General features: G+C 38.9%; 1 protein-coding gene and 1 non-coding gene across 2 annotated transcripts; one reads left to right on the top strand and one right to left on the bottom strand.

The window, feature by feature from the left end:
• Nucleotides 1–1,010: 1,010 nt before the first annotated feature.
• Nucleotides 1,011–21,777, top strand: LOC133535329 (charged multivesicular body protein 4b-like). The gene is made up of 5 exons (XM_061875052.1): nt 1,011–1,362; nt 16,450–16,627; nt 16,703–16,817; nt 16,900–17,026; nt 21,179–21,777. Exons 1-5 carry the CDS (start codon nt 1,185–1,187, stop codon nt 21,241–21,243), a joined length of 663 nt encoding a protein of 220 aa, XP_061731036.1. The 5' UTR covers nt 1,011–1,184; the 3' UTR covers nt 21,244–21,777.
• trnal-aag (transfer RNA leucine (anticodon AAG)) lies at nt 17,718–17,799 on the bottom strand. Its single transcript has one exon. It is a non-coding gene; the product is annotated as a tRNA-Leu (tRNA).
• Nucleotides 21,778–22,085: the final 308 nt, after the last annotated feature.

Genomic DNA, 22,085 nt, shown 5'->3' with positions numbered 1-22,085 from the left:
TCTACTCCCAAGTGGGCCGAACTGGTAAAATCACTTACATGTTGCGGTTAATAGTATTCTATCTTTATTTGTCGTTATTTATACTTTCTGAATAAATTATCTGATAATGTTCATCAGTCATGTCATTGGTGGTCATTTTCAATGTATCAAGATAAACAAATATCAAAATCGAATTACAGGATGTTATTTATGTAGTTTTTTCAGTTTCCTAGACTAGTGCACTAACATAGTGTATTTTTTTTTTTTTTTACATATGTGGCATCATCTACAAAGATACAAATAATTGCTATTGCAACATCTAGTGGACACATTTAGAACAGCAGTTTCTTTCATTAAAAAATTATGGCTTATTTTTATACTTACCAACTTCATCCCGCGGGCCGGGTAAAACCTGTCTGCGGGCCTGATCCGGCCCCCGGGCCGTACATTTGACACCCCTGGGTTAGAGTGTCCGCCCTGAGATCGGTAGGTCGTGAGTTCAAATCCCGGCCGAGTCACACCAAAGACTATAAAAATGGGACCCATTACCTCCCTGTTTGGCACTCGGCATTAAGGGTTGGAATTGGGGGTTAAATCACCATAAATGATTCCCGGGCGTGGCACCGCTGCTGCCCACTGCTCCCCTCACCTCCCAGGGGGTGATCAAGGGTGGACGGGTCAAATGCAGAGAATAGTATCGCCACATCTAGTATGTGTGTGACATTCATTGGTACTTTAACTTTAACTTTAACTTTAAACATATGGATTTTCAGACTGAATCACGTGTTTGATTCACTTCCTGATCCTGTGAGAAAAATCTCGCGATGTTTCGTAACTTGTGTTTCTCTCGCCTGGCAACAGAATAGGTGTCATAGCCATTAGCCAAGGAAAGCAGTAGCCTGGGCTCAAAAGTTGCTTAATGTTATTGGAATGGTTAAGTTTGATGATAAATGTAAAAAATGTATATAATTTAGGATGACTCCCCGACTCCCCGCCCTCCCTTCCCTTTTATGAGTCACGCCGTAGCTCTGACGTCATGACATCACGAGCCCAGTGGTGGAAGGCGGAAGTAGAGGCACAACAACACCAACAGCTGCCAGACTTCTACTTAAAAAGGACCTCAAAGATAAAAACATTTGTTTCATTTGGTGCCATAAACCTCCAGAGGTCAACACACATTGTCTTCGTTGACGTTGGGTACAAACATGTCGCTGTTTGGTAAGCTATTCGGGACCAAGGGAGGCAAGGCGCCAACACCCCAGGACGCTGTACAGAAACTACGAGAGACGGAAGAGATGTTGACCAAAAAGCAAGAGTTTTTGGAGAAAAAAATCGACCAGGAGACGATGACAGCCAAGAGGCACGGCATGAAAAACAAACGAGGTAAAGGAAAAGTGGAAACTTGGCGAGCTAACCGCTTGACTTTGAGTCAGTTAGCATGCATGCTAGCTGAGGTAAAGGCAAAGTTGACAGACTCCGTGTTTTTAATCACTTTTGACAGCTAGACTCTTCTACAACATTATTATCAGACACACATAAAGTTAAAGATGGCCAGTCAACCTATTGAGCTTAATAAATGGTCAAGTAGATGTTGGACATGAAAGCAACTCAACTAAGTTTGCTGTACTTTCTCATGTATAGAATAGAATAGAATAGTGGTTCTCAAATGGGGGTACTTGAAGGTATGCCAAGGGGTACGTGAGATTTAAAAAAAAATATTCTAAAAATAGCAACAATTCAAAATTCCTTTACAAATATATTTATGGAAAAAATAATTCAACAAAATAGGAATGTAAGTTCACAAACTGTGAACAGAAATGCAACAATGCAATATTCAGTGTTGACAGCTAGATTTTTTGTGGAAATGTTCCATAAATATTGATGTTACAGATTTCTTTTTTTGTGAAGAAATGTTTACAATTGAAGGCCTACTGAAACCCACTACTCCCGACCGCGCAGTCTGATTGTTTATTTATCAATGATGAAATATTGACATTGCAACACATGCCAATACGGCCTTTTTAGTTTACTAAATTGCAATTTAAAATTTCCCGCAAATTTCTTGTTGAAAACGTCGCGGAATGATGACGCGTACGCGTTACATCACAGACTGTCAGGAAATATTAGCGCTGTACCACTCCCGACTAAAAGTCGTCTGCTTTAACCGCATAATTACACAGTATTTTTGACATCTTTGTTGCTGAATCTTTTGCAATTTGTTCATTTATCCGCCCAAGTGTAGCTGAGATAGGCGCCAGCGCCCCCCGTGACCCCAAAAGGGAATACGCGGTAGGAAATGGATGGATGGATGGATGGACTATAAAGAACGATGCTGTTGATGGAAAGTGGTGGATTGCAGCTGTCTTTAGCACCGGGACACAGCCAGTGTTTCTTTGTTTGTTGTGAAGCAGAGCGGTCAAGCGAACATGTTTTCTGTACGTCAACCAGCATGTTTTTGGATGGGGAAATTGTGATATATATCTGACTGAAAACATCAGTGGATTATTCGTCGTCCTGCAGCAGCTGTCAAAAAAGGCAGCTGTGAGCTTGGCTCCTCGGCTTCTCTCTGAGACACTGCGTGTTCACTGCAGCCATCCGACCTCGAGGTATGCCTTTACAATCTTTAAAATCTCACTAAAACACTATTAAAACAATAAGCAGATAAGGGATCTTCCAGAATTATCCTAGTAAATGTGTCTCACATCTGAAACGCTCACACTGCCGCCGCTTTTTTTTTCTTTTTCTAGTCCTTCACTATCAATATCCTAATTCGTGAATCTTTCATCCTCGCTCAAATTAATGGGGAAATTGTCGCTTTCATGATCCGAATTGCTCTTACTGCTGGTGGCTCCCCTTATAAACAATGTGAATATGTGTGGAGCCCTGCAACACGTGATGTCACACGCACATACTTCCGGTAAAGGCAGGGCTTTTCTATTAGTGACCAAAAGTTGCGAACTTTATCCTCGATGTTCTCTCTACTAAATCCTTTCAGCAGAAATATGGCAATATCGCGAAATGATCAAGTATGACACATAGAATGGACCTGCTATTCCCGTTTAAATAAGAACATCTCATTTCAGTAGGCCTTTAAGTTCATGGATCCAGATGGATCTCTATTACAATCCCCAAAGAGGGCAATTTAAGTTGATGATTACTTATATGTGTTGAAATCTTTATTTGTAATTTAATCACTTGTTTATTTTTCAACAAGTTTTTAGGTTTTTTTTATATCATTTTTTCCAAATAGTTTAAGAAAAACCACTAGAAATGAGCAATATTTTCCAATGTTATACAATGTAATAAATCGGAAACTTATGACATAGTGCTGTATTTTACTTCTTTATCTCTTTTTTTCACCCAAAAATGCTTTGCTCTGATTAGGGGGTACTTGAATTAAAAAAAAATGTTCACGGGGGGCGTGTACATCACTGAAAAAAGGTTGAGAATCACTGGAATAGAAAGTACTTTATTGATCCCTGAGGGAAATTCAGCACCACAGTTCGCTCACAATATGTGAATAATATAAATATATTCCACATATATTCTACATTTAAGTGCAGTCAAGAATGAACATATGCATTATACAGTTTGATGGCTGTCAGTATGAAGGACCTCCTGTGTCGTTCTGTGTTGCATTTTGGGAGTCTGAGCCTTCCACTGAACGTGCTCATTCTCTCCGCGAGGTCCGATTGTAGTGGGTGGGAGGTGTTGTCCATAATGGCTAGGAGTTTTGCTAGTCTTCTTTTCTTTGACACCACCGCCAGAGTCTAGCTCCACTCCCACCACGTTACTGGTCTTCTTTACCAGCTTGTCCCGTCTGTTTGCGTCCCTCACTCTCAGCCCGCTGCCCCAGAAGGCCACGGCGTACAAGAAGACGCCCGCCACCACCAACTCGTAGAACATCTAGCCTCCTAAGGAAGTAGATGCGGCTCTGTCCCTTCTTGTAGAGGGCCTCAGCGTGTTTTGACCCATTTAGCTTGTGTTCGATGTGTAGTCCTGAACCATGTCCCACATGAATCACCACAGTTCACCAAGAACTATGAGGTTGGTAGATTAATCCATTATCAGTTTGGTTCAAAAAGTATGTTAACCCAGCTTCTTAAATGAAAAGACTGTCTTTAAATGATCCCGTCTGAAGCTTCGTCACCTTGCCGGGCTCGAACCAGCGTCCAAACTCCCCCCAAATGAAAGTAGGCTAAAGGCCAACAGCATGCCACCCCACAGTCGAGCATGGCTCTTAAAGCATCGGGGAGCGAGGTTTTGATTAATGTACTGGCTCACAGCTAAACTAGGCGACATCAGTTACATCATTTTTAGTCTGGTTTACTGTAACAACCACTATATTTACACCCTGTATGAATGTTTTACAGAATAATTGGTGTCATTTTCTGTGTGGTGTGTGCTGTGCTTTAACATGTATGTATGTACATAAGGATGTTTTTAGCATCCTTTCATGCTCACAAACATTTGATGAAGAGCTGAATGGTTATTAGACACCCGTTCTGTGCTACTCAGTCTGTGACGATGAAACTTGATTTACTGCATAGTTCAACACTGAGTCGTCATGCAAAGAAGCATGTGCGTGCTCAAAGACTTTGAATAATGACATCATACTAACAAAATGACTCCTTTTAGCGTTCCAAGCGAAGCATGCCATCCACAAGACAAGCAGGAATGAAACAATGGAACAACACCATCATAGAGACACACTGTATAATTTGGAAACCACGTTTACCTGCCAACAATAGTCCGATTTAGGTTGACATTGTCAGACACGGTGCGACTTTAAAGGCCTACTGAAATGCGATTTCTTATTTAAACAGGGATAGCAGGTCCATTTTATGTGTCATTATTTGTTTTTTTCTTTCTTTCTTAGTTTATTTTGAACATGAACACACTTACAACATAATACATCAAACAATCGCACATCATGTCCGAAAAGGAGTAGGAAGAAGCACAGCTTATTTAATGCTACCCCTTTCCCACGTCAGAGCGTCTACAATTATATACATTCATCCACTGACCTCCTTTTATAGTAAAATGACATCCGTGAATGAGTAATACAACAGTTTTGTAATATGTAATTAGTTAAGTCAGTCAATATTAATATACTGAGATGAACAATATCTTAACGTCCCACTGGGTCAATATTGTCACCGATGTCCCACTGGGTGTGAGTTTTCCTTGCCCCTTTGTGGGCCTACCGAGGATGTCGTAGTGGTTTGTGCAGCCCTTTCAGACACCAGTGATTTAGGGCTATATAAGTAAACATTGATTGATTGATTAATTTTCAATAAGGTTGAAAGTGTTTCTCATAATTCTTCTACTTTGTACTTTGTAAGCACTATTAATTTAAACAGCCTCTTAAACTGGATCATATCAGTACAATGATTAACTTTTTTACTTAATCCATTCCATAATTTAATTCCACATACTGATATGCTAAAGTTTTTAAGTGTTTTACCTGCATACAAATGTTTTAAATTAGATTTTCCTCTAAGGTTATATTTCTCCTCTTTAGTTGAGAAGAATCGTTGTACATTCTTTGGTAGCAGGTTATAATTTGCTTTGTACATCATTTTCGCTGTTTGCAATTTTACCGACTCATCGAGCTTTAATATTTTTAACTCAATAAATAAAGTGTTTGTATGTTCTCTATATCCGACATTATGTATTATTCTAATTGATCTTTTTTGTAACACAGTAAACGAATGTAGCGCACATTTGTAGTTATTTCCCCATATTTCTGCACAATAACTCAGATCTGGTAACACTATCGAGCAGTAGAGAATATAAAGTGATTTTTGGCCCAGGACGTATTTTGCTTTATTCATTATTGAAATGTTTTTTGCCACCTTATGTTGTATGTTTTATATATGAGATTTCCAGTTCATTTTATCATCTATTAATATTCCCAAAAGTCTGGTTTCTTTTACCCTTTCAATATCTACTCCGTCTATTTGTATTCGTGTCTGATGCTCTTTTCTACTGTTACTAAATAGCATTATTTTAGTTTTACTGAGATTCGAAGATAGTCTGTTTTTATCAAACCATTTTTTTAATTTGTTCATTTCTTCCATTATTAGTTGTATTTTCTTCTGTGTGTTCTCTCCTGAACAGAAAGCAGTTGTGTCGTCTGCAAATAAAACTAACTTCAAGTCCTTTGTAACTTTACAAATGTCGTTTGTATAAAGATTAAACAATCTTGGTCCCAGTATTAATCCCTTGGGTACACCACAAGATATATCCAACCGTGTTGACATATTTTCACCCATCTTCACATATTGCTTCCTGTTGGTCAAATAGCTTCTTACCCAGTTCAATACCAAACCTCTGATGCCATATCGTTCTAGTTTTTGTATTAAAATATCATGATTAATTGTGTCTAATGCTTTTGTTAAATCCATGAATACTGCGGCTGCACAATCTTTACCGTCTATTGCATTGGTAATTTCCTCTGTTATTTTGATTAATGCTATTGATGTTGAGATATTTGCTCTAAATCCGAATTGGTTCTCCACGGGCGTCCCACTTTTGTTAAAAAATTTATCTAATCGGCTATTGAATAGTTTTTCCATGATTTTGGAGAATTGTGGAAGTAATGAAACTGGTCTGTAGTTAGTGAACTGGTGTATGTTTCCATTCTTATGAATTGGTACAACTTTTGCAATTTTCATTTTGTCAGGGAATTTGCCAAAGAGAAATTATACGTTACTGATATCTGTAAAAGGTTCTGAAATGTCTTGTATAACCTTTTTTATCATTACCATATCTATTCCATGACAGTTGGTTGAGGTCTTAGATTTACAATTTTTTACAATTTTGATTACTTCTTCTTTTGTCACCTTCTTAAGAAACATGGAATTGGGATTTCTGTCTTTGAGCTCACTCATGTTCCCAACTGACCCATCATCAGCATTTTGAATTCTTTGTTCCAGATTTTTTCCGATATTAACAAAGTAATCATTAAATACTTGATCATTTCGCGATATTGCCATATTTTTGCTGAATGGCTTTAGTAGAGAACATCGACGATAAAGTTCACAACTTTTGGTGCTGATAAAAAAAAGCCTTGCCTGTATCGGAAGTAGCTGACGATGTGCGCGTGACGTCACGGGTTGTGGAGCTCCTTACATCTGAACATTCTTTACAATCATAGCCACCAGCAGAGAGAGCGATTCGGACCGAGAAAGCAACGATTTCCCCATTAATTTGAGCGAGGATGAAAGATTTGTGGATGAGGAAAGTGAGAGTAAAGGACTAGAAAAAAAGAAAAGGACTAGAGGGCAGTGGGAGTGATTCAGATAGGGAAGATGCTGTGAGAGGCACCGTGGCAGCCGTGGGGGTGACAGGACCACTCGGCCAGGCCCAACCGCAACAAGGGATAGAGCCATACGTCGCTTTGAACCCGACGCTGATGGTGACGTTCAGGAGGACGCTGCTGATATTGATGCTGGAGTAGCACACGACATAGATCGTATTCAGAATACAGAATGGTACAATGTTATTTGTTATTGCACATAATACACTGTACTTTTTGTGTGTGGTCCAATCCAACCGTGTTCACTTGACATCTCTGTTCCATAGTAAAGCTTGACTGTCATCTTTCGGGAATGTAAACAATGAAACACAAGCTGTTATAGTGTTGCTAAAGCCGGCCGCAATACACCGCTCCCCACCTACAGCTTTCTTCTTTGATGTCTCCATTGTTCATTGAACAAATTGCAAAAGATTAACTAACACAGATTTCCAGAATACTGTGGAATTTTGCGATGAAAACAGACGACTTAATAGCTGGGAATGATGCTGGCACAAAATGTCCTCGACAATCCGGGACGTCACGCGCAGGCGTCATCATACCGAGACGTTTTCAGCAGGATTTTTCGGCACAAAATTTAAAATTGCACTTTATTAAGCCACCCGGCCGTGTTGCAATGTTAAGATTTCATCATTGATATATAAACTATCAGACTGCGTGGTCGGTAGTAGTGGGTTTCAGTAAGCCTTTGAGTGTATGTTCACAAGTGCCAATTGTCGTCCAGACTAGTGTCTGTTTTTTCCGTTCAAATGTGAACACACTCCAAGACAATGTACTGTACACATATCACATATGCTGTCAATTTGAGACATTGCTAATTGTATATACTTAACTGAAAACATGGGCTACGTTCACACTTAAGGGTCGGATGTTCAATTCAGATTTTTTTTTTGTCAAATCTGATCCTTTTAGTGGCCGTTCACGTTACAAAAAAAATGCAGTTTCTAATGTGAATGCAAACGGACATCATGATGTCGGAAGCAATGCAGTGTTTATGGAATTAAACATGGCTTCCACACTGGTCGGTCTCAGTACTGGCGCAATTTTGGCAATTTCAAGGATTTTGTGGCAATCAAAGTCAACATTTTCTGAACCCAATTATTGCGCATAGAAGTATAAGAAGGAAGAGGACAAGTATTTTGTCTCACTGTTTTAAGGGATATTTGTGTACTGTCACAACCTGTTACATCACGCCGTGACTTATTTTGATTGTTTTGCTGTTTTCCTGTTTGTAGTGTTTTAGTTCTTGTCTTGCACTCCTATTTTGGTGGCTTTTTCTCTTTTTTTGGTACTTTCCTTTAGCAGTTTCATGTCTTCCTTTGAGTGATATTTCCGCATCTACTTTGTTTTAGCAATCAAGAATATTTGCAGTTGTTTTTTTCCTTCTTTGAGGGAGCATTGTTGATTGTCATGTCATGTTCGGATGTACATTGTGGACACCGTGTTTGCTCCACAGTAAGTCTTTGCTGTCGTCCAGCATTCTGTTTTTGTTTCTTACGTTCAATACCTTTTCTTAGGGGCACTTACCTTTTTGTTTATTTTTGGTTTAAACATTAGATACCTTTTGACCTGCACACTGCCTCCCTCCCGCTGTTCCCGACATCTACAAAGCAATTAGTTACCTGCTGCCACCTACTGATATGGAAGAGTATTTACACGGTTACTCTGCCGAGCTCTAGACAGCACAGACACTCAACAATAACACATAATTTGCAGACTATAATTACTGGTTTGCAAAAAAATATTTTCACCCCAAATATGTGAAATTAGATAAGCTCATGTGACACACCAGACTGTATCTCACAGCACACTAGTGTGCCGCGGCACATTGGTTGAAAAACATTGCTCTAGGTCACATGTCTTAATACAAGGGAACAATCATTTAACCACTGTATTGAGGAACGGTGATTTGGCCTAAAATGTAATCACATGCTCCGTTCCCGAGTTTTAACAGAATGAAAACACAGTCAGAAGCACTGGCGTATGACTTTTTGATGACCACTCTGCAGTGTAATGAAGTTTTAATTGTTACAGAAACTTTGTGACACTTGGTTTTTTTACATGTCAGGCATCATACAATTTCAATATTGGGCGTCAATGATTAGGCCACGGATGACAGAAGATGCTCTTGTTACTTTATCCAGATAATCTCATTGTGTTTGATGCTGGCTAACAATATTAACAATGTCAGCAGGCCACAAATAGATCTTCCACGCTGATATGTCCCAATCAAACTGGCTCCTGTGTGTCTCCTGGTAGTCCAGAGCGGACACATTCAGTCCAGTGGCGATGGTGAAGGCTTCATGTATGAGGTATTTTATCTCATTCAGAACAGATTAGGTCATGTTCAGGGTTATGAGACAAATGCAGTAAAACCATATGAATTAGGAATTCTAACATTATCATAAATAAATACATTTTGTATCAGATTTTTTCACATCAGTTTGCCTCGCAATACGAAGGTCCTTGGTTCGATCCTGGGCTCGGGATCTTGCTGTGTGGAGTTTGCCTGTTCTCCCCGTGATTGCGTGGGTTCCCTCTGGGTACTCTGGCTTCCTCCCACCTCAAAAGACATGCACATGGGGATAGGTTGATTGGAAACACTAAATTGGCCCTAGAGTGTGAATGTTGTCTGTCTATCTGTGTTGGCCCTGCAATGTGGTGGCGACTTGTCCAGGGTGTATCCTGCCTTCCGCCCAAATGCGGCTAAGATGGGCTCCAGCACCCCCCGCGATCCCAAAAGGGACAAACGGTAGAAAATGGATGGATGGGTGTGAACAGTGCCATTCCAAATGTTTCATATCCGACCCAGGCCTCTTTTGTATGTGGATATAAATCGGATATACATAAATAAATGATAAATGGGTTGTACTTGTATAGTGCTTTTCTACCTTCAAAGTACTCAAAGCGCTTTGACACTACTTCCACATTCACCCATTCACACACACATTCACACTGATGGAGGGAGATGCCATGCAAGGCGCTAACCAGCACCCATCAGGAGCAAGGGTGAAGTGTCTTGCTCAGGACACAACGGACGTGACGAGGTTGGTACTAGGTGGGGATTGAACCAGGGACCCTCGGGTTGCGCTCGGCCACTCTCCCACTCCGCCACGCCGTCCCAAAATATATATGCGATGCGTCCTCAATGTGAACGCTACTGCGCTCCGGTCGCATTCATCCAACCAGAACGTCATCAAAAAGCGGTAAGTGTCATAATTATTTGCCAAAATAGATGGTTGACTTTGATTGCACAAAATTCTTGAAATTGCCACAAATGCTCCAGTACTAAGACCGACTTGAGCTAAAGCCATGTTTACTTCCATAAAAATGGCATTGCGTGCAACATTATGACGTTATGTTCTCATGCTGGTCAGATTGCATTCACATTAGAAATTGCTTTTTTTTGTTATGTGAACAGCCACTAAAAAGATCAGATTTGACAAAAAAGTCTGAGTTGGACAGCCTACGATGCAGTGTGAACCTAGCCTTAGGCAAAACCTACTTTTCGTACCTGTTGGTGCCTGTTTGTGTGTATTTGGGATCCCCTTAGTCCAGTGGTTCTTAACCTTGTTGGAGGTACCGAACCCCGCCAATTTCATATGCGCATTCACCGAACCCCTCTTTAGTGAAAAATAAAATGTTTTTTTTAATTTAATGATTTTACTATATTAAAGAAATACTGATAAAGATATATTTTACAAACAGAAAGTTACAGGAATGTACTCATGATCCCATGTTTACATCTCATTGTGCAGCATGTGAATGTTTTAGTGAGACCTAAATGCGATATCTGGAAGGGGTACAAATTATTTCCAACCCCACCTTGTACAGAGCTCGTGAAAAACAATGTTTGTTTTTTGTCATTGTAAATGGGCCAAAACACTTATATTAGAAAATACTCTCATGGAAATGATTGCTGTCATTTGATTATAATAATAAGACATTGAACTTGTTATCTAGTCAGGTTTAGACGGAGGCTCCGTCGAACCCCTGAGGCCGACTGACCGAACCCCTAGGGTTCGATCGAACCCAGGTTAAGAACCACTGCCTTAGTCCCTAAAATGTGAAATCAAACCAAGAATGCATGGCAGAAATGTTTATAACACAATCTTTCCTTCTTCCAAACTTGCTACAAATTTGTTTTTTTGGAACTTGACACTTTAACAAATGTTTGCCTTTGTTATGTACGCAAATAGCTCTATCTATGGTGGAGGTTTACACGAAGAGCATTGCGCGAGTCCACCATTTTTATTCAGTTGTTGTCCGGCAGACTGTCACATGCATGCTTAAATCCTCCCGCTGTTGCCAATTCTAATAAAAAGTAGCATATAGTTTTAAATTGTATCTGTCAGTAGACTCCATATGGAAGCGCTAAAAACTACAACATGGCTGAAGCACTTGAAGTGGTGGCACGTAAATAAGACCTCCACTAAACGGCGTATTCTGAAGAGACCGTCAGAAAGCGGCTCCAAGATGGTCTGTAAAACAAAGTCTATGCAGAATTTCAACAAAAATAACCGCAATTACATGTTACGTAGACCACAAGGAATAGTTTTAAATGTAGAAAAATGTTTTATTATGTTCCCTAATTTAGGCCAACATAATTTTCACTGATATGCCAACCATCATGACTCAGCCTTTCTGTCATGATTCAGCATGTTAAGGATGTTGTTAAGTACTTTCAATCTACTGTACCTGGTCAATTCTAATCTACAACAAAGAAGGATTTATTGTCTGGCAATGGAAACATCTATTATCACTATATTTAAACACATTTTTAGCACTGAAACTGGCTTTTTTTAGTCCAGTTCTGTCATTGGATAGAAAAGCTTAATGCCAGGCAGTCCAGGACTGTCAAACCATGCCCAGTTGCTGTTTGGGCCAACTGGGTCAACTGGTCCAATCCAGTTGTTTGTTGTCCTTGATAGGCTTGCTGGGCTGGTAGCAAATTTTGTTTGACGATATATTGACCTACAACTTATTGCTGATAAACGATATTATTGTGAGTGTTTTTTGTTTTTTTTGGAACAATTACCACTGATTTAATGCTAATACATAATAATAATAATGCATGTGTATAATTTCAAATGCAATACATTTGTATTTCTTGTATATTTTAACATTGTAATTGAAATGTGAACATTTAAATCTCCAAGTTATATAAAACAAAAATAGTTATAAATATAAAATATACTTTGTCTGTCAGCTAAATTTTGAGCTTGAAATAAAATCACAACCAAAGGCAATAAAATAGGTTATGTCTCAATTAAAGAGGGGTTGTGGTGCCTTCAAATATACACAACCAAAACAGTAAACAAAATGGAGAAATAAAGTATTGACAAACAATGTTGCACTTTAATATTGAAAATGTAAGCAGAGGTAGAGTTTACTTAACTGACAATCTGGTTTAGACCTTTTTATAAACAAAATTGCAGAATAGCAATGAATGTAAACACTACAATATGAACAGATGTATTAACATATTATAAGCTAAAAAACTTAAGTCTGGCCGATTCAGAGCAAAAAAGCACCAACATGACAAGTGTCTGTCAAACGTTTGCTGTGTATTTTGAAATACTATTTTTATAACGGTAGTAATTGGCACCATGTCTTTAGCAATGTAATTATTTAAACCACACTTTCTGTGAGCACACACCATTTTGCGCGAAATTATACACCAAATGTCTCAGTAGTATGGACTTTCGGGTGGTTGTGTTGGAAGGGGGTGTGCGGGTTTGGCATTTGGTTTGTGGTCATTTTGTCCATGTTCGCTACTACATGTGTTGGTCATGTGCTAACTTGTTTCACTGTGGGATGCTGGCAGGCCAGCGGCCCGCCTCACCGCACAAAGAGTCAGACACTTAATGAAGCACAGGATGATTCACTCCCTTCTTTTCAGTCTGCTATGGCACAAACGTGCACCCCTGCTGAAACTAATGAAAAACGTGAATGCTCTTGACGCCCGTGAACACGCAGTTTACAGGCCCATGCCTCGTCTTTAAAGCAAACAGAAGCTCACCGTATTTGTGATGTAGGGCCTCTAGTAATTCAAGGCAGAGATTTTGATTAAAGACTGGCTTAAGGGTCCTGCTTTGGTTGCACCAAACTTTCATTTAGTATGCACACAGTCCGCAGCAATTTACTACCTCCACAAAGGCTCTTAATGTTGGTGTTTGATTAGTTTATTTACATGAATCCCACATACCTTGGGGGAAATAAGTATTTCATCTTCATCCTCTTACAAACATATGAACAGTCCACATTTTTGTGGTAGGTCTATTTAATAGCGATAGACGAAATGGGAAGGGGATAATACCTGTAGACCTGCACAAGACTGGAATGAACACATTTTTAATCTGGATCAAATACCTGTTTCACTCAAATACAAATTAGTGCTGTCTAGGTTTGTCCTGAGACTAATATTTTGCTACAGGTAATAAAATGTATTTTGATACCTTTCAAAACGAAGGGGACCACACAAAAATTTAATTTTTGGCTTCATTTTAACAAAAAAAATCTTACTATACATTATACATATGGTTCTTATTGCACTCAAATAACCATTTTAGAAGATTAAAATGAAATTGAAAGACACATTGGTTTTTTCTTGTTGCACTCCTAGAACAATTTACAATTGTGCATATTACATGTAGTAGCCTGCTATAATCTAGTACCGTATTTTTCGGACTATAAGTCGCAGTTTTTTTCATAGTTTGGCCGGGGGTGCGACTTACACTCAGGCGTGACTTATGTGTGAAATTATTAACACATTACCGTAAAATATAAAATAATATTATTTAGCTCATTCACGTAAGAGACTAGACGTATAAGATTTCATGGGATTTATGGATTAGGAGTGACAGATTGTTTGGTAAAGGTATAGCATGTTCTATATGTTATACAGTGTTTCCCACAGGTCAGGCATCTATTTGTGGTGGTGTGGTCAGGCGGCAGGGGGGTGGGTGTGGGGGGAGGGGGCGATGATCAAGAAGAACGCGGAGTTGGAATATAATTACAACACTTTATGTACATATTTATATAATATTTACATATTTATACAATATGTAACTACAAGCTCCATTCACAGACAGAGTCCCATTGCTTTTATGAGCGGTCGAGCGAGTCAAAAGCCAAAAAATAAAATAACAATAATTTTAATTTTTTATTTTTATTTTTTTAATTTTTTTTTTATATATATTTATATTTGTGGCGGCCGTAATTCTTTCATGGCGAGCCGCCACAAATAAATGAATGTGTGGGAAACACTGTTATAGTTATTTGAATGACTCTTACCATAATATGTTACGTTAACATACCAGGCACCTTCTCAGTTTGTTATTTATGCCTCATATAACGTGCACTTATTCAGCCTGTTGTTCACTATTCTTCATTTATTTTAAATTGCCTTTCAAATCTCTATTCTTGGTGTTGGGTTTTATCAAATAAATTTCTCCCAAAAATGCGATTTATAGTCCAGCGCGACTTATATATGTTTTTTTCCTTCATTATTATGCATTTTCGGCAGGTGCAACTTATTCTCCGGAGCGATTTATATTCCGAAAAATACGGTATTAGGAAGTAATAGAAAATAAATATTTACTGACATAGTATTAAATGCTTTATGATTTATTCTTGCCACCCTTGGTCTGTGCTTTAAGAAAAATACAATCATGAGTAAATACCAAACTCAATACTATGGCTGAAACTACACAGATAAGAGAAGTATCAGGTGAACACACATTGTTAAAGATAAAATGCAAATTGTAGCAATTTGTTACAAAATTCAGTCATTTCATTTGCATAATTTTGTGCTACGTGGGCCAAGCAGCTGTGTGTGCGTCTTTGTACATGTGCACAGCAGGGAAGCTGGTTTACTCTAGTACTTTTAAAATCCTTGTGCATGTCTGGAGGATTTTTATCTAAATATTTACCTACGTTTGAAGCGCAGGTGGTAATACTGCTGTGCAACCTTTGGCGAGGCATGTTTTAAAGCACTGCCTGCAGCGTAGCACTTCCATGTTTAAAGCGTTGTCTTTATCTATAGTTCCATATTGCGCTTCATGCACCCTCTTTATTAAACAGTAGAATTGTCTTTGTTTGCCGATTTTCCCTCTCACTGTTTCTGCTTGTTTGCTCTGTGAGTGTGTGTGTGTGCTGACACACTCAACATGCTCCTCTGTTCGGTGCGTCGCCGCCGTACAGCAGCAGCGGATGAAAAAATAATTCCGATATTTTTTATTGGCAGTATGGTATCAATTTCAATTAATTAATACCTCGGTACTTTATTAGTACCGGTATGCCGTAAAAACCCAGTGCTGTCAAATTATTATTTTTTTAACCAGATTAATCACACTTTTAATTTAGATTAATCACAATTAATTACAGGTAAACACTTGCATGCATAATTTAAGTTAACTTAAAAAAGAGACCAAGAATTGGACGCAAATGCAATTTTATCGTCAGAATATCATAGAAAAACATTTTTAAAATGTGTTACCTGAGATCATAGGGACGGTGTGGCGAAATTGGGAGAGTGGCCATGCCAGCAATCTGAGGGTTACTGGCTCAATCCCCACCTTCTACCATCCTAGTCATGTCTGTTTTGTCCTTGGGCAAGACACTTCACCCTTGCTCCTGATGGGTGCTGGTTTGCGCCTTGCATGGCAGCTCCCTCCATCAGTGTGTGAATGGGTGAATGTGGAAATACTGTCAAAGCGCTTTGGGCTCCTTAAAAAGGGGTAGAAAAGCGCTATACAAGTTTAACCATTTACCATTTTTTCACCATTTATAATTTATTTGCTTAAAACACTTATCTAAAGTCCAGTAAGTTTTTTTTTTGTTTTTTTTAAAGTGAAATTAGCCAGCAAACATACCATCAGTCTCCTCACCCGTCTTGGCACTGATTCATGCATTGACCAGCTCACTGAACCTATAACAACTCGCGCTGCCTTTCAGGTAACCATCCACAGTTAAGGCAAGAGAGAATAAACGGTCAATTTAAATTGCATGATTAATGCATACATATGATTAATGTAATGTTTTTGGTATTAATCACAGTAGTTACCTTGTGAAACAGCCTTGATACAGATGAATTCATAACCTCTATTGGTTTTGCCTCCCACCCTCACCACTCCCCTCACTCCCAGCGGCACTACAGGCCTTGAAGAGAAAAAAGCGGTACCTTACCCAACTGCAGCAAATCGACGGCACATTGTCCACTATAGAGTTCCAGAGGGAGGCGCTAGAGAACGCCAACACCAACACCGAAGTGCTAAAGAACATGGGCTTTGCTGCCAAGGCCATGAAGGCCGCACACCAAGACCTGTAAGTCACCAACAGCTTAGTGTTCATACGTCACATTGCGTGTAACCATCACGTTTATTCAAACGGCGCATGCAGGAACATCGACAAAGTGGACGAAATGATGGACGACATCACAGAACAGCATGAGATCGCACAGGAAATTACAAACGCCATTTCCAATCCCATCGGTTTCGGGGAGGACGTGGACGAGGTACTACTGTAGAGCTGAGATTTATCTTGAAACTGTCATGAGTATCTTACTGCAGTTTTAATTGGTTGTTTTGTGTGCTTAGGATGAGCTCCTGGCAGAGCTGGAGGAGATGGAACAGGAAGAGCTGGACAGAAATCTTCTGGAAGTGGAAGGAACGTCAGACGTTCCTCTGCCAAACGTCCCATCTACATCGCTGCCAGCCAGACCAGGTGTGCTGTACAATTAAGGAGAGCAATACATAATTTCTTCATTTTGTGGCCAGAGGGTGTTAATTTACTCCAACATAGAAAGGCAGAGGCATTTACTTTGACCAATATTTTTTTTCAAATATGATTCAATATTCAGAGATATCCCGATATTTTCCTTTTGTAAGGGAAGGCTGCCAAGCCCAGACGATCTTTACCAAAGATGTGTCCCAGTGTTTACATGGTTAAAGACTGTACTTATGTGAAAGAGTAATTTTAAAAGGGGTGCATGCTCTGAGAGACAATTACATTTCTATACTCCTTGTTACCCACATGCGGGAGTTGCATGAATTCCATGAGGGTGCATGTCTTGCCAGAACACAGGCTTGAATTTGAGACCTAGATGCAAAAAAACGTTTCGTTTATCCACAGTGCAGTGCCGCTTCTAACATACAATTCACTACCATGGCGGAAAATAAACAGTGTCTTCCTAGTATCATAACTGCAGGACCAGAGAAAAAAAAAATGGGTAAACGTGCTATACACACACACACACACACACACACAGACCGAGTTTTGATTGACTGGGACTTTTATTAGTAGATTGCACAGTGCAGGAAATATTCCAGACAATTGACCACTAAATGGTAACACCCAAATAAGTTTTCCAACTTGTTTAAGTCGGGGTCCACGTTAATCAATTCATTGTTAAAATTGGCAGCGGTGGGATTTGAACCCACGCCTCCAGAGAGACTGGAGCCTTAATCCAGCGCCTTAGACCGCTCGGCCACGCTACCTTAGAAGAGACTTGAGTTGCTAACCGATACAGCTTCAATTTCAAGTAGGGCGGATCAATCCAAATATATATACTATCGGTACATACTTCAGTGGGGATGTAACGATATGAAAACTTCATATTACGGTTATTGTGACCAAAATGATCACAGTTATCATTAATATCGCAGTATTGTTCAATGTGCTCAAAAAGTACTTATAGATACACTGATATATTTTGACCAAGTTTGTTTTTTAATAACTAAAATGGATAAGACACAATGTTAAAAAGCCAGTAGTTTGCATGTTTTGTGTTTCTTCCGCTCCACTGAAAGCGTTTTAGTCTTAGTATTTTATCTCAGGGTTTCCGCAGGTCATTAAAAAGCATTAAAAGGCATCAAATGGATTTTGGGAAATTTAAGGCCTTTAATGGCATTAAAAAGTGTTAAATTAGATGTCCCAAGGCAATAAAAACTGTAATACAGTAAGAAGCCGTGACCAATAGTTACCAAGTCAGTTCAACAATAAATTAGAATGAACTTCATAACTTTTCCGTCACGAATAAGTTGCTATGTCCGTGTGTTTCCTTCTTCGTCTTTGGCTTTCAAACTGGATAGAAAGAGTCTCACTCTGTGCATCGCCTGTTTCTTTTGTTGACAGTGGAATTACATGAACTGAGTAAGCCTTAAGTCAGTCATCCACTATCTTTGTTTCGGTATGAGCAAGCGGGACCTACTTGCAATTATTTTCCAAACATTTTCCTGTGTGTAATTGTGGTAGCGAAACTCACTTAAATGTCTGAGCTGGCACTAATCATTTTAATAAAACGGTCACTTTTAATGTGTACCTTGCTCCAAAACCGTCGGAAAAGACATTTGCAAAGGTGTGGCTGTGTGAACCCCGGAAGTTATGTTGCAACAAGATGGCCAATCCCAGCTCTTTTTTTCTGTCAAACTTTATTTCAGCAACATGTCACACATAATCCAAAATATATGAACATACTTGATTGATTGATTGATTGATTGAAACTTTTATTAGTAGATTGCACAGTACAGTACATATTCCATACAATTGACCACTAAATTGTAACACCCGAATAAGTTTTTCAATTTGTTCAAGTAAATCAATTCATGGTACAAATATATACTATCAGCATAATACAGTCATCACACAGGCTAATCATCAGAGTATATACATAGAATTATTTACATTATTTACAAACTGGGGGGTGGGATGAGGAGGGTTTGGTTGATATCAGCACTTCAAGTCATCAAGAATTGTATCATCAGAGAAATGGACATTGAAACAGTGTAGGTCTGACTAGCATAAGAACAAGTATATATATTAGAAATACATTTGATTATTTACATTTGGTTATTTACAATCCGCAGAGATGGGATGTGAAGGGAGGAGGGTGTTAGTAAAGGGTTGAAGTTGCCTGGAGGTGTTGTTTTTTGAGCGGTTTTGAAGGAGGATAGAGATGCACTTACTCTTACACCGGTTGGGAGTGCATTCCACATTGATGTGGCATAGAAAGAGAATTAGTTAAGACCTTTGTTAGATGGAATCTGGGTTTAACGTGGTTTGTGGAGCTCCCCCTGGTGTTGTGGTTATGGCGGTCATTTAAGTTAAGGAAGTAGTTTGACATGTACAAGTAAACATGTCTTCATACATTTTTTCAAAATATGTACATGAATGTTGTTTTTGTCTATACAGTAATTAAAAAGATTTAAACAAAACTCCAAAAAGGAAAGAATAAAAAAAAAAACATAAAACATGTTTAGGGGATAATAAAATAAAATAGAACAAAAAAACATCATAATATTTATTTTATTTTATTTTGTCATTGATATAAATAGTTTTAAAATGTATTTTAGGATGTGGGAAATTTTCATTACCATTTTGTTTTTCTTAGTCATCCTTAGTAAACACTGGTTAAAGCCCATCGATGGTAAACCCAGAGAGGCGTTCTGCAGCGCGCAGGAAAGCTAATTAAAAGAGGTAAAATTAATTATGATTTTTTTTTCTACAGTTAGAATACTTCCTTGTGGTCTACAAAATATGTAATGGTGGCTCTTTGGTCAAAGTTTGACATAGATAATGCTTTCTGACTGTCTCTTCAAGATGCGCCGTTTTGTGGGCTTATTTACATACATCCACTTTGACTGAGTCTTCTCCCCGTCAGACATGTAGTTTTTAGCGCTTCCATAGTGGGTCTTACAGATATAAATTAGAACTATATGCTACTTTGTATTACAGAAGGCAAAAGCCAAGGGTGCATGTGCATTTATGAGGCTGTCTGCCCCACAACAAGAGGATAGAGAAAAAGAAGAAACTTATTTGCTACAAGGTCGGAATACAATGGTGGACTCGCACGTAGTACTTTGGGTAAATTTCTACTGCATATGGATAATCCGCTGATGTGACCGGTGGAAAAAATATAACAGGTTGTGTAAATTCCAAACTGTCAGTTTAGAGTAAGTATAGAGGAAGGCAAGATTGTTTTAAACATATCTCCGAGATGGCTCTATTGATTGATTTTAATTTATTGGGTGCTATGCAGATTCCAAATACACACAAAAAGGTACCAATAGGTATTAAAAAAAGTTGGTTTTGTACAATTGGTCGATTTTAAATCGGAGCCAATAGTAGTTTTTGCTTTTGTTTAATTATTGTGAATTATCCACTTAATATAGTTAAAAAATGGTATATCACATTCAATTCCACTAACTAATTACATCATTTGATTTATAATAATATTGGAAATTACCAATATATTCTATATTTATTGAGATAAGCTTTATTAAAAATTTGTTTTTGTGTTTACTTGAGTAACTTGCTATGAAACATTTCCACTTAATCTATTGTTAAGTATCTAACCAGGACTTGAAATCGGATCAGATCCAAGGCCAAAAATGTTGATCGGGACATCCTTAACAATATTAACAATTTATGTCACCTGAAAGTGGAATTTAAACTCAATTGAAAACAGCAGCGAAAGATGAAAAATCCTTTGAGAGACTGTAGTATTTACGTTAGAAGTTAGCTGTAATGAAGGTATTGTGCTACTTTGTAACAGTATTCAGATTACAGTTAGGGTAACACATTACTGTTGCATGTGGCAGTAATCACATTACAAATCAAACAGCTGGTTGCGTGCGGAGCTTTCTGTCAGGACCGAGACACAAAACAAACGCAACTTTTTAAAAATTAGTAATATATATATATATATTTTTTTAACTTAGTGAGACAGATTTTGCTGTATTTTTTTTTTGTGTGAGCACTTATGCAAGGTGTGACCATGGAGACCTGGCAACAGTGTTTTTTGGGCCAATTGAGGAAACATAATATTAAACGTTCCGTGTGATGAGCAGGAGGTGACGATTTGTGTTGTTGTTTCAGCCAAGAAGAAGGAAGAGGAAGACGAGGATGACATGGCCGACCTCCACGCCTGGGCCACCAACTAACATAGCAGCCCACGCTAGCTGGCGTCTACCCCCTCCCTCCCCCCTCCTGCAAAGGGGTAGCCAGACTCTGAACTGCTGAGCTGGCACGCTGCTCCAACGTCCCTGCGGCCCCACCACAACTCCAACTTGTAGTATGCACTCGTGCACATGTTTGAGTGACAATAAAAGAGCGAGAAGGTCTGTGTTGCTCCATCGGTTCTCACCCGAGTGCACAAGTGCATACTTTGAGGAGCAACACCACGTCTCCAACGTGAGAAGAATGTGAGGAATCATCAGGTGTGTGCTGAGGGGTCATGGGCGGGGGGCTTGGATCCAAAACCAGAGCAATGATGTAACTCTTGAGAATTTGTGCTTGTCATGTTTGTCATAAGAGTCTTTCCTTATCACCATGAAGGTGATTAAAATAAAGACATATAGGTGATGATGCAATGGGGGCAGGGGGAACAGGTCAGTACAAATCTTGAAAAAAACATGAACTTTTATAATCTCATTCTTTGTTGTTATTGTTAAATAAACCTTTCTTGGCAGACTAAATCATCAAAAGACTGTACTTTTATAATAAAATTAGCCGCTGTTTCTTTAACTCTCACTTGTCCTCCAGAACTGCATCAGCCGGTTCCTGCCAGACCCTCAGGCTGCTGATCCTGCCTGTCCTTTGTCTTGAACGCAAATTGTAGTCCGCATTGATGACTCAAGGCAGAAACAAGTGTTCTGTCATAGCTTGGTTAAATTTAACTAAAGAGACTGTTTCAATGTGGCCACTGTCTTACCACCTTTTGACTTGGTGACCTCTCGACTCAGCAGTTTAGGCTAGTCAGTTACAGCGCCCTCATGATGTTGTA

This window comes from Nerophis ophidion, linkage group LG16 (assembly GCF_033978795.1).
Source record: "Nerophis ophidion isolate RoL-2023_Sa linkage group LG16, RoL_Noph_v1.0, whole genome shotgun sequence".
Classification (NCBI taxonomy): Eukaryota; Metazoa; Chordata; class Actinopteri; order Syngnathiformes; family Syngnathidae; genus Nerophis; species Nerophis ophidion.
Note: the sequence above shows the minus strand (reverse complement) of the source record. Positions and strands in the feature narration are given on the sequence as shown.

Coding starts and splice junctions, on each gene's coding strand:
- LOC133535329 (XM_061875052.1), top strand. CDS start 1,185: ATGTCGCTGTTTGGTAAGCTATTCGGGACCAAGGGAGGCAAGGCGCCA. Junction 16,628..16,702: donor AAGGCCGCACACCAAGACCT/GTAAGTCACCAA, acceptor CGGCGCATGCAG/GAACATCGACAAAGTGGACG. Junction 17,027..21,178: donor ATCGCTGCCAGCCAGACCAG/GTGTGCTGTACA, acceptor TTGTTGTTTCAG/CCAAGAAGAAGGAAGAGGAA.